At 40.9% G+C, this 13,588-nt stretch overlaps 1 protein-coding gene across 6 annotated transcripts in view; it reads right to left on the bottom strand.

Moving 5' to 3' along the window:
• Positions 1 to 13,588, bottom strand: part of LOC140453496 (protein lin-28 homolog A-like) — a 137,766-nt gene that overhangs the window by 16,406 nt on the left and 107,772 nt on the right. For all 6 annotated transcript variants that reach the window (XM_072548227.1, XM_072548228.1, XM_072548231.1 and 3 more), the window contains one exon: positions 1,107 to 1,291. In XM_072548227.1, coding sequence (XP_072404328.1) covers positions 1,107 to 1,291 — 185 coding nt within the window. The remainder of the gene's footprint in view (positions 1 to 1,106; positions 1,292 to 13,588) is intronic.

The following is a 13,588-nucleotide window of genomic DNA, read 5'->3' as shown; positions in this document are numbered from 1 at the left end:
CTATATCTTACTATACGCCACTCCTGGAACAACACACCATTCAACAAATAGCCCGCAATTTACTGGCACCCATTGTATCTATGCTCTCTTTAAAAGCCCATTGTAAACAGGGACAAACGTGGTCAGTCCAAACCATTCTGCACAGTTGCGAACATCACACTGTACATCTCACCATACTAGTCCTTACTCTTGCTGTTTGGCATCATTAGAACTCAATGTTTCACCCTCCAACCTGAATGATTTTATTGTCACTTGTATTTTACAGTGAAGAAATAAATACACCTTGTGTAATATATGACACACTATTCCCTCCAGCCTTTGAATCTTGTGTTTAATAAGCTTTAATCTTGACATTGTGCTCCTGAAGCCCTGCCTGCCATTTCAGATAGGATATAGAAAGACTCTGAAGCTTTCTGCCACAGTGTGGGTCTGAGTGTCCTTCAGGCATCATTGGGTGTTTGGACATTGCCCTTCCTTAGAAATTATGTGCATAGACTAATTTTTCTTCCTCTGCATCACATGCCCATTCTCTCAGTCTTTCTCCCCATTACCATTTGGTAAGTATAACTGTGTTAAATGTGTCAGCTAAATACAAGTTATTATCAGCTAATTCTCCCCAGACCCATGTTGAAACACAGTCAATTTGACAAGCATCACATCCACAAACATTCACCTTCTCTACCACCAGTTGTTCATGTACCTTCTACAAGCTGCTCTGCGAAAATTTCCCAAGACTCTTTAGACAATATCTTCTAAATTCTCAACCACTACCATCTAGAGGAACAAGGGCAAACAGATACATTCCACCACTTCCAAGTTCCTCTCCAAGCCACTTGCTGTTCTGACTTGGAAATATATCATTGTTCCTTCAGTGTTGTTGGGTGAAAACCCTGGAACTCACTTCCTAACAGCACTTCGTACACCAACTAGATTACAGCAATTTGAGAAGGCAGCTCACCCCCTACCTTCAGTGCAATTAAGGATGAGCAATAAATGCTAGCCCAGCGAGCCACGCCCACATCCCATAAACAATACTGTGACTTGTTCAAGGATTGAATGTCAATTTGGGATGTACTGTTGCCTAGAACCACCCTACCCCATCTCACCTGTCTCCCTTTGGCCTTCGCTTTTGCATATTCTTGCCTTTAGGTCTCCTTTCACTCCCAATGCAGGAGGTACCACCAGGGCCCGTTACCCGTATCGACTCCAGACCTTTGGAAGATTTCTTAAACGTAAATTCCACTGGCTCTCCCTCTTTCAAACTGCGGAAGCCTTCCATGTGCAGCTTGCTCTGAAAAAAAAACATTGCCCAGAGAAAATGTTAAAAAAAAATTACAAGCATTTAGAGTAAATCAAAACGCAACAAATCTCCCAATAGTTTTAGGAAATTCTAAAGCAATTTTCAAATTATCCTCAAATCCACAAAGGAGTGTGGTAAAGACTGAAACACATTCTATCCCAGGAGAATCGCATTTTCATTGAGCATGCTTGGATTAACCTGACTACTGAATGTGATCACCAGAATTCAGTTCACTATGGCCAGTGCAATCAGCAATGATTTGACAACAATTCAAAAAAATTCATCTATTACTGGCGTGCACATTTTAAAAACAAAAAAAGTGTGTTCATGGGATGTGGAAATCACTGGCTGGGCCAGCATTTATTGCCTATTCCTGGTTGCCCAGAGGGCAGTTAAGGGTCAACCACATCATTATGTAGACCAAGCTGCGTAAAAATAGTAGATTTCCTTCCCTGAAGGTCATTGTTGAACTAGATGCATTTTTACTGACAAATAATAGTGGTTACTATGAGCCAAGTTCCACGTAAGCTGTGTGCATGCACAGGTGTACGCTGGGAAACAAAAACCTTTCTACATCCCACGATGCCCTACCCCATACCCTACAGCCACAAAACCCAGGCTCCCTGAATCACAAGTTGGCACTCTATAATCTCACAGGCTATTGGAGCCCAGCTTCTGAACAAACGCAGCTCCAGTCCAGGGAGGCTGTACAATGTTGGCTCACGGAAGGGGAGAAGACGCCAGGCCATAACCTAAAATGTGGAGTGGGGAGTTTACAGCCACCAAAAGGATCACACAGCAGGAGGTCCAAGAAGCAAACAGCCATTCCAAAAGGACACAGGAGAATTAACAATATTTTCCAACAAAGTTTAAAATTTGTCGAAATGAAAAGCTACCTTTCAAGCTCCTTAAAAGTCTAGTGCACATTTCAAAAAGGGATGGTTTTCTGAGATCATGGAAACTGTAATACCATAGTCAACACACAAATGGGTGAGGTTTTCACTTATCCTAAAACTGACAATGGCTTGTACACTACGTGAAACACTAAGAGAGGGGATCAGCACTGGGAAGCGAGGGGTACGATTGGAAATTGGACTAAAGTGACATTTGAGGCAAAACATGCACATGGTTTCTAGTTGTAGTCTTATAAAAGACACAAAGATGGAATTTTATGCATACTTACTGAAATACCAGGCATGAGCGCATTTGCGTGCATGTGTTTTGGTTGGGGGGAGGGCGATATGTGGGAGAGCATACAAAAATAGATCAATCCGAAATCAGATGAAAGTCGTAATTGATAATGTCATACTTGCAATATACAGTACGTGTCAATTCTTTCTGTACAAGAGATTCATGATCATGTAGCAAAGTCCACTGCAATTACTAAGAGCTGGCACAGCAAGGATTACACCTTCAAATTTGTGGAGTGCACTAACTCTGTCAAAGATTGACTGGATAAATTGCATAAAATCGTGTTTTTGTATGCTGATAGTAGATGAAAGTACAAGCATTTTAGTATGAAAAATGTTGACTTTGCACATCAAGGTTCAATTAGAATCTGAACTGTTTACAAGATTGCCTTTGCAGGATTTTTGAAACTGACTGCTCACGACAAGCAATTTTATATTAATGGCGATTTTGATTTACAGAATATGGCAAAGATTCTATCCAACAGAGCCTTTGTTATACTTGGAAAAGAAAACAGAATAGCAGCAATGTTACAATGTGACGTTAGTCAGAACATTACTGCATTGCTCACATAGAAGATATTGAAATACATGATGCCTGAAAGCAGGTCTCAATTTGGCAGGATATTGAACCACTTCTAAGAACAGTAAATACGATGTTCAGCAAGTCATTTGAGAAGGAAAGATAACTTGGAGAATTTGCCAAAATGAGAGTGTGATGCAGAGGTATTTCAACCTCTGAAAGAAGTGAGGTGTCTGTTAAGACACTTTGCAGTCAATGAACTAATGCAAAACTACAAAGCCTTGACGAAGTGCTGCGCAGAGCAGCTGAATAAGTGCAGTGGTCCAACAAACAAATGTTGCCTGATAATGTTCACAATGCCACAACATTGTGCTACATTCACAGTTCTGAATGATGCTCCAGGTGAATTGGCAAAATCTTTTAGAGAATGTGTTTGACAACAATTGAAGCTATGCAATTTGCAAAGGCCAAGATCAATAAATTAAAGATTCAGTGTCTAGGTGAACATCTTTATTGGAGTGATGAAGTTAAGATGGTTCTGACTGCTCTAGACAGTCATGTTGACACTACCACAATCCTTTAATCCATTCAACTGCTATGTGACCACTTGAATAGCAGATTTGCATAATATTTACTAGACTGAAATGCATTTGATCAGGTTGCAATTGCCATGACAGCCAATTATGAATTTGGAAAAGACAATGTTGTGCAACTGATATTAAAATATTCCACTCACAAGCCACATTTCAAAGAAATTGTGACACAAAGATATGAACAGTATTGCAATTTCAAATTTATGGTTATGGACAAAGGCAAGACAGGTTCCATTCAGACATTTGGTGATCTATACCTTAAAAGACAACCAGGTTTAAGAAATGTCCATTCCTCTGGATATGTGTGCCAACATTTCAGGCAACAATGCTGATCATGAACATGAATTTAACTGAATGAACTCAACTAAATCTAAATCCAGAAATAAGATTTAAAATTGTTCAATTTGCAACAAGTTGTCCAAAAAGACATACGAAGCATCAAGTGTGCAATCATTGGGCAGCAAATAAAAGATAGGCAAGAAAAGCTGCCAAAGGAGTGAAGACATTACTACATCATCTTTTGGTCATGTACTATACTTAGTTGTATGTAGAATTATCACTAAAACAGGTCCACAGTGCTTCTGAGTGGAATAAACAATTTTATTTTAAGCAGGTAAAATACATGGAATTGTAATATAAACAAACACTTATTTGTTAACAAACAAAGTTTTAAAATTGCCAAGCATCCATTGAGTGATGGCCTACTTTAAATACATCACTCAGAGTTCTGCACAGAAACCACAAAGTTGTTGGAACTTTGGTGATTAGGCTTGTTTTTATTTAATTTCTGATTTTATTGAATTTATGTTTCATTACCTGCCATAGTGGAACTTAGATTAGATTAGATTAGATTCCCTACAGTGTGGAAACAGGCCCTTCAGCCCAACAAGTCCACACTGACCATCCGAAGAGTAATCCACCCAGACCCATTCCCCAACATTTATCCCTGATTAATGCACATATCACTACGGGCAATTTAGCATGACCAATTCACTTGACCTGCACATCTTTGGATTGTGGGAGGAAACCGGAGCACCCGGAGGAAACCTACGTAGACACAGGGAGAACGTGCAAACTCCACACAGACAGTTGTCTGAGGTGGGAATTGGGCAGCAGTGCTAACTACTGAGCCACTGTGCTGATTTGAACTCACATACCCAGGATATTAGTTCAGGGTAAAAGCTTATGGTCCAGTAACATTAGCACCACACATCACCGTCCCATAAATCCAGGTACAAAAAAAGTATACACACTGAAATACAAATGGTAACTGCACAGCACCAATAATAAAGCAGTAAGTTAGAAAACCTCTATTTGACAGAACCTGTAGACCACAAAATATGTCATGATTTTCATGTAAGTGTCTGGGCACCAAAGGACGCATGGCAATTTTAGTGGTTATATCGTCCAGGAAATAATGGTAACACTTTATTCACTACTAAGTGCAGCATTAAGGGTTTTTGAGGAGGACTGCGGGGGGTGGGGGGGTGGGGGGGAAGGGCGGGGGGGAAGGAGAAGGGGGAGGGGGTAAGGGGAGTGATAAGGGGGTGGGAAAGGGAAGGGGAGTGGGAAAGGAAAGGGGGAAGAAGGGGAAGGGGTGGGAAAGGGAAGGGGTGGGAAGGGGAAGGGGAGGGGGAAGGGGGAGGGGGGGAAGGAGAAGGGGGGAGGGGAGGGGAGGGGGGGGGAAGGAGAAGGGGGGGAATGGGAAGGGTGGGATAAGGGGAAGGGGGAAGAGGGGGGTGAAGGGGAAGAGGGGGGTGAAGGGGAAGAGGGGGAATGGGAAGGGGGAGGAAGGGGAAAGGAAGGGGGGATGGAGAGGGGAAAGGAAGGGGGGGATGGGAAGGGGGGAGTGGGGGGGGAAGGGGAGGGGAAAGGAAGGGGAGGGGGAGGGGTGAGGAGGGGGTAGGGGGGGTAGGGGGGTGGGGAGAAAAAGGAGGAGTGCGGGGAAGAAAAAAAAAAGAGTGCGGGGAAAGGGGAGTGGGAGGGAAAGGAAAGTGGGGAGAAGGGAAGTGGGGAGGGGGAAGTGAAGGGGGAGGGGGAAGAGGGGAAGGGGCAGGGGTGAGAAGGGAAAGCGAGCAGAGGGAAGGAGAAGGGGAGGGGGAAGGGAAAGTGGAGGGGGGGGAAGGGGGGAAGGGGAAGGGAGGAAGGGGAAGAGGGGAAGGGGACAGGGGTGAGGGGGGGGAGGGGGAGGGGGAGGGGAAGGGGAAGAGAAAGGGAAGTGGAGGGGGAATGAAAGGGGAGTGGAGGGAGAGAAAGGGGAGTGGGGGGAGTGAAGAGGAGTGGGGGGAGGGGGCAAGGAGTGGGGAGGGGAGTGGGGGGGGATGGGGAGGTGTGTGTGTGGGGGGGGGGGAGAAAGAGTGCGGGGCAGGGGTGAAGAAGAGTGGGGGCAATTTAAGAGTTGTTTAAATTATGCTGTGATCACTGGTGCATTCAAAATGCCTTTAATAGACCTATAGGCATTAGCATATGGGCAATGATTGAATTGTTCAGCAGCTGCTCTGCAGGCTGGGCTCCTCAGCAAGCCCCCTTTCACAAAACACATTAGATTGCCGTTGAAATCAATCACATCACAATTAACTGTGCTTATTTCCTTACTATGAAAACAGCTGGATGGGACATGGAGCCCAAGGGAGAATTGTGCTTTAGCCGTAAAATGGGACCAGGGAATCTGAAGCACATCCTGAAGCATTACACAGGACCTTCCCCATACAGCAGCTTGATATTGCACAGGACCTTCCCCATACAGCAGCCTGATATTACACAGAACAAACTACATTTGTAACGCACAAGACTATTCTCATTGACCTACTTTTTAATATAAGAGGCATATCACAATATACTGATCCACCTCATACTCTACAATATACAGGGCCAACATTTTTATTGAACAACTATACTTCAACTTTCTAAGAATCATTCCCATATACCAGACGATGGAACATATCAACAACTTATACTAATATAGCACCATTAACATTGTAAAGTGTTCCATGGCACTTCATAAGAGCATTATCGAACAAGCATTAAACCAAGCCCTAGAAGGAGATATCAGAGCAGGTCATAGCTTGGTCAAAGAGCAAGATTTTTTAAAAAGTGTGTAAAGGGGGTAAGATGCAGGGTGAGAATTGCAGAATTTCTGTCTGGACAGCTGAAGGTCCTGACCCTATGATGGAGAGTTTAAGATCAGGAATCTTCAAGAGTCCAGAATTAGAGGAGACCAGGTTTTGAGAGAGTTGTTATGGAGTCAGTGTTGTAAGCACCAGAAACAATCAGTGGTGTTACTGGATCGGGGGTAACATAGATCAGAAAACATAGGGTTGATTAGTGAACAGGACTTGGTGAGACTTAGGGGTCAGACAGCTTTGGATGAACACAAGCCAGTGCAGAATAAAAGGAGGTGGTAAGTCAAGTTCTTGAAATATCCTAAGTCTCAAAGTAACAAAGCCTTGAAGGAGAACACCAGCAAGAGGTGGGCTGAAGCAGGGTCGGAGTCAGGCAACATTACAATGATTGAAATAGGCAGTCTGTTGAAAAAAAGGTAAAAGTACTAACATGAACATAAAATTATACACATATAGTAATAATAACAACAAAAGGAAAATAAAGAACAGCTTGAAAATATATAGAACAATTACCCATCAGCTGTATATGTACATAACCAAATACAAACTTTGAAATATACAGAACTGCCATTTATACAAGATTGATAGTGCACCATACAATCCACAAAATACAAAATCACCATACACATAAGCTTCATAGTATAAAGGACCTCCTTATACAGGGAATTCTACATATGCCAAATTTGTAATACGCAGAAGTATCAATGTACACCAGCTTTATAAAAGAATACAAGAACACGAGACAGCTGTTTAGTCCCTCAAGTTTGATGTATTATTTCATTAGATTATAGCTAATTGTATTTTGATCATACTTCCATATTCTTTTCCATATCCTTTTAATACCTTTCTGGTTGGCAAGTCTTCAAACAATTTTTATAATCAGCAATTGATGTACTGTCAGTAACATTTTTGGAAGAGCGTTCAAACCATCTATTACCCTGTTAGAAGTATTTCCTAATTTTAGACCTGAATAGGCTGGAATTAACAGGATATTTTCAACGATTATCCTGCATCTCCGAAAGGAAGCCTTTTCCTTTGTTTTCCTCGTTTCTTTTCCATTAGCTTACATACTGGGCCCATTGGTCATCCAGTGAAGATCAATTCACCAGCACACTCCAATCTACTTATATGGTCACTAGCACTCTTTCCAAGTTCTGGTCAAAGTGAGCCCACTTTTATTTCATTAAAAAAACTCAAAAATTGGTCACTGTGCATCTCATGTCCCACAGTCTTAGACTCCCCAACTAGGAAAATTTCCCTTTATTCATCCTAGCCGTTTCTGTTAAAGTCTCAAAATTGCAAATCACACCATCCTTAATCTTCTAAATTCCAGGGAATCCAACTTTATCTTGGTAAATCGTTCTTCACAACTTTACGCTTGGAGTCCAGATACCATACTGGTAGATCCATACTGCCCTTCCCAATGTCTAAGCTGCAGTAATCAGAACAGCTACAACTACTTCAAGTGTGGTCTAACCAGGGTTAGAAGTAGGTCTTTGACTTTCTTGTCATCTAGCCTTTAGATACAACTATTAGCAAATTATTATCCTTCATGATTATTTTCCTATGTTTGTGACATTTCTTCATATGTCTGAATCCTGAAGAATCTTTGGAGCTCCATTACTGTCTTACAGGAAGTACTGTGATTTTGGGTCCCAAATTAATGAACTCATTTGTCTCCACCGAAATCCATTTGCCACAGTTTTGCCCAATTGCTGAACCCTTTTAATATCTCTTTATACCAATAAATTTCAATTTACATTGCTTACAATGCAAATCATCTTTGTATCATCAGCAAACTTGGATGGGCAGCTCACAGATATTTGTAGGGCACCACATTACACAATTTGCCAATTTGAGTACCCCTTCAATCTGCCGATCACTCAGTCAATTTCCACACCAGGTCAATAAACTGCCTTTATTTCCATAGCTTTGACTGATAGTCTATTATGAAACACTTTAGCAAATGCTATAGAATAGCTTTTTAATATACAAAACTTACTTTGTGGTATAACTGTATTAATACAGGACCATCCATGTGTTATACAATATATACTATATATGAACAAAAGCAGAAATTACTGGAAAAACACTGTAGGTCTGGCAGCTTGGATGGACAAAAATCACAGTTAACGTTTCGGTTAAGTCAATTTTGAAGAAAGGTCACTAGACAAGAAACATTGTATCCACAGATGCTGTCAGACCAGCTATGTTTTTCCGGTAATTTCTGTTTGTTTCTGATTTCTAGCATCCACAGTCCTTTGTTTATTTTTAGTATTTACCATATACTCATCTTTGCTATACAATCCAAAATATACATGCTGCAGAATTTATTGGATAATCCATGTACACTACCAGCCTCAGACTGGAAACATTGTACGCACCATTACTGAATTGAATTTATTTATTGTCATGTGTACCAAGGCACAGTGAAAAGCTTTGTATTGCAAACAATACAGGCAGATCACAGAGTTAAGTAGCATAGATAAGTAAATAATAGGTAAACAGTGGCAAAAACACAGGTACAGGTGAATGTTAAGAGTTTGAGACTCCATTGAGTATTCTAACAACAGTAGGGTAGACTGTTTTGAAATCGGCTGGTGCGTGTGTTCAGGCTTCTGTACCAGCTTCTATGATATCAATGTTATGATCCATAGGTGAAGTAAGGTATGAAGATGGGTATGGATCTCTTCCCATATTGGCATTGGTTTAATGACCAACTTTGAGAGAGATATGTAAAGCTTGTGATGTATCACTAAGCCAAAGGCAGTTTCCATCATAAAAGGGGAAAGTCAGGATTGTATTCCATAGTTGGAAACAGTAAGATAAATGGATTGGGAGTCCATTAAGAAAGAGCAGTTATACTTCATCCACCTCCTATCTGAAGATCTTCATCCTCAAATACCTTCCCAGGTCCCTTTTAAAATGATTCAAAGTCCAGCTTTCTTATCACAGCTATGAGTGAAAATAATTGTAGTAAAGCCCTTCTTTAGCAAAATGCTTTGAATCTACGTTTACAGTTACTGTCTCACTAGCTCAAGCAAAGAGTTTTGGCTACTTTACCAACATGTCAGAGCAGCTAATAATTTTCTCTGTCAATATAGTCATAACTTTTCCAAACTGACATCAAGTCCTTCACCCCTGGTAACATTATGGTCAACCTCCTTTTTCCCTACTCAAACCTCTTTACATCTTTTCACAAGTGTGGTACCTCCAGAAATGACCATAACATTTCAGCAGAGGCTAAACAGTGATTCACAACATTGCAGCATGATCTGTTTGCTTGCATTTGATTTAGAGGAATATGGACCAAATGCTGGCAAAAGGGATTAGGTCAGATTGGGTTGTCTGGTAGGAATGGATGAGTTGGACCAAAGGGTCTGTTTCCGTGGCTGAATGACTCTATGACTCAATATTCTATTAATTTACTTGTATAATAAGGACACGCATTTATGTAGTGCCTGTCATGATCACCAGCCATTTCAAAGCACATTACAACCAGTGAAGTATTTCTGAAATGCAGTCAATGTTGTAGTGCCAGAACCATAGCAAACTTCCATAAACAATTAAAGGATGACCAGATAATCTAGCTTTGCAATGTTTTGTAAATAGCTGCCGGTACAATACAGAGAACTTCTCTGGCCAACTTCGAAATAATGCTTTTTGTCTTTTACATTCATCTTTAAGACAGATGCATCTTTAAAAGGAACCATATGTAACACACTAAAGTCTTTTTACATGTCTACACTTTCAAAATCATGGTATTACTACATACATCTTCCAAGAGTGCACTGGTTCACACTTTTCCACACTGAACTCCATTCCACCCTGCTGCCTATAATTATAAATACAAGAAACGAGCAAGATTCTGAGAGGATTTGACAGGGTGGATGTGGAGAGGTCGTTTCCCCTTGAGGGCAAGTCTGGGATCAGAGGGTGTAATCTTAAAGCAAGGAGTTACCCAGTTAGGGATAGAGATGAGGAGTAATTTCTTCCTTCAGAGGGTATTGAATCTTTGGAATTATTTACCACAAGGGGCTGTGGAGGTTGGATCAATAAGTAGAGATAGGCAGAGATAGACAGATTATTATTCAGTGAGGGAATCAAGGGTTATGGGAAAAAGTCAGAAAAGTGGAGTTAAAGATAATCAGATCAGTCATGATCCCATTGAAAGATGAAGCAGACTTGATGCACTGATTGGCGTACTTCTGCTCCTACAACATTTGGTCTATTATCACTATTAACAACTTTTCTATTTCACTTGAATTTATAGAAGCACTTTTCATGATTACCAGAACCCTCAAAACTCTTGACAGCCAATGAAATATTTTGAAATGTAGTCACATTGTTAAGTATTTTCTTATCCATAAACTTTTAATGTTGCCCCTTATCTCTGCATATTGGTTCTTTATAAAAATTATAAAAGCTCTCTCTTAAACTGATGCAAATGCTCAGTATCTCAGTCAACCTAATCATTTGTTATGGGGCTGTCACGGTTTACAAATAAAATGAATACATTTTTACTGTGCCATTCACAATTTAAAGATGTTCCAATGTATTTTTAAAGTAATGAAATGCTTTTGAAGTATTGTTTCTGTTGTAATAGATTAAACATGGGAAGCAATTTGTAAACAACAAGTTTGCACCAACAGGCATTATTATATTGATATAGGGTTGAGGGCTAAATGCTAAAGACACTGAAGAGAGCTTCCTTGAGCTTGTCAAATAATACTCTGATACTTTGCATTCAGTGGAGAGGACAGACAGTTTAGTATTTCATCTTAAAAGACAGCACCTTGCAGTGTAGCATTCCCTCAGTGTTGTGCTGAGTGTCAGACTGGAGCAAAAAGAAAAATACTGCAGATGCTAGAGATCTGAAATAAAAAGTGCTGGAGAAACTCAGGAGGTCTAGCAGTATCAGTGCAGAGAGAAAAACATGGTTAACATTTTGAATCTGATGTGATTTATTTGGAACTGCAGACTCTGATGCTGCCAGACATACAAAGTAACACCTGGACTTTGTGTTTATGTCACTTTGCATTCTGTACTCAAATCCTCTGGAACCCATGACATCCTAATTCAAGCAAAAGCATGACTACTGGAAGCATTCCTGCCTCTAATTACAGTGCTATATAACACTAGTGCATTCACTCCAAATTTTACTGTGTGATGTTCTTTGATGTTGCTTTTGTACAATGTCAGTGGTACTATTTCATTGTCCTGGTCTTACAAATCTAATATGAGTGTTCCTCTAATCTGGCCTCTTCTGCATCTCCACTTTTATTCACAATTGTGATGCTCCCTTCTGAGATACAGGTGCAAAACGTTTGAATTCTCGACATAAAGTGGTCGCTCTTTTCCAATTCTTGCTTCTTATTTCAAATGCTCCATTAACCTCTTTGTCCAATTTTAGGGCTCAGTAGTCCTCATACCTTCTGTATGGCTTAATATAAAACTTTGGTTACATGGGCCAAATCGGTTCCTTCTACACTGTACTAATTTTCTGATTCTGAAAGCTTTTGGGAACTGCTGTGGAACATTTCATTCTATTCCATAGGTGCTATATAAATGCAAGTTAATCCATTTGGCAAATTCACATTTGCCATGTCAAAATAGATGTTTGTTTTGGTCTCCAGCTGTGCAGCAGACCATGCAGTTATACTGAATCCAGGTTCACACCTAATTAATATTCCAATCCTATGGTCTAAATGCAGTGGATACAAATTTAACAATAACATTCCCAAAGGAACTGGAAAAGTACTTGATTGAGAAATAATTGCAGGGATGTGGGCTAAAAACTGATATACATTCAATGGATCGAATGGCCTTATTCTGTGCTGTGTCACGTTCAGATTCCACTATTCTGTAACCCCCAATAATCAAAGGTTTAATATCACGGGCACCACTGTGAATAAAAACCTTGGGGGGGGGGGGGGTGGATTTTTTGATTCGTTGAACACTTGCATGCAATAAAGGAGATGAAGACAAAACAGGCTGTTTGACCAGGTGGCAGTGTTTGGAGACTGAGGTCGTCATACAGTGAAGCCTCCAGAACTATGCACCCTCTCCCCACCTAACTGCTGAAATGTCCTATTCACATTCTCGGCGTGTGAAATCTCCAAATGGGCGATTGACGGCTTTTTTTTTAAAAAAAACTAGTCACTGGAAAAGTTAAACTAGCGGCGTATTGGTCACTTTTCACATCCGTGCATCATCCCATTATTTCCGATTTCCCAACCCAAATAGCAAAAACTCCTTCGTGTCTATGTCGTTTTTCACTCCCTGTCTCTGATTTGTCACATCTCCCAATTCCCACTGGGAATCAGGAATCTGAGGGACATTCACCCCAGCCCCTCCTCCTCCTCTAGCAATTCCTTCCTGAGAGCAAGAGACAACAGAATGGTTTCACAGAGATCCCGCCAAATAGATGACGGGGGGTGGGGGCGAAGGGAGAGAGAGAGAGAAAAGATTCATTCACAAAAACAAAACAAGAATCCCATCCCAATTAACACACACAGTCTATTTTTAAAATCCCAGTTCTCTGCAATGACCAACTCGGGGACCATTGTTTAAAAATCCTTCTATTTTTGAATTCTGAGGGGAGATTTGAACCCGTTTTCCCCTTACAAGTTGTGTCAGGGAATGTCTTGCAGCCCTCAAACTGATCGGCTTAACTAGTTATCAGTGATCATTGGGAGCGCACCTCCCCCTCCTACTCTCCACCCCACCCCCGTCCTCATCCCATTCAATCTCTCCGCATGCAATTCCCAGGCTAAGGATGTCCCCTTTGGATAAATAGGGATATCCAGTGACTAAAGTAATGGGTGGTCTGGCAGAGGCCACCCTCAGCCTGTACTGCGTTT

Source organism: Chiloscyllium punctatum, chromosome 27 (genome assembly GCF_047496795.1).
Source record: "Chiloscyllium punctatum isolate Juve2018m chromosome 27, sChiPun1.3, whole genome shotgun sequence".
In the NCBI taxonomy this organism is placed as follows: domain Eukaryota; kingdom Metazoa; phylum Chordata; class Chondrichthyes; order Orectolobiformes; family Hemiscylliidae; genus Chiloscyllium; species Chiloscyllium punctatum.
Note: the sequence above shows the minus strand (reverse complement) of the source record. Positions and strands in the feature narration are given on the sequence as shown.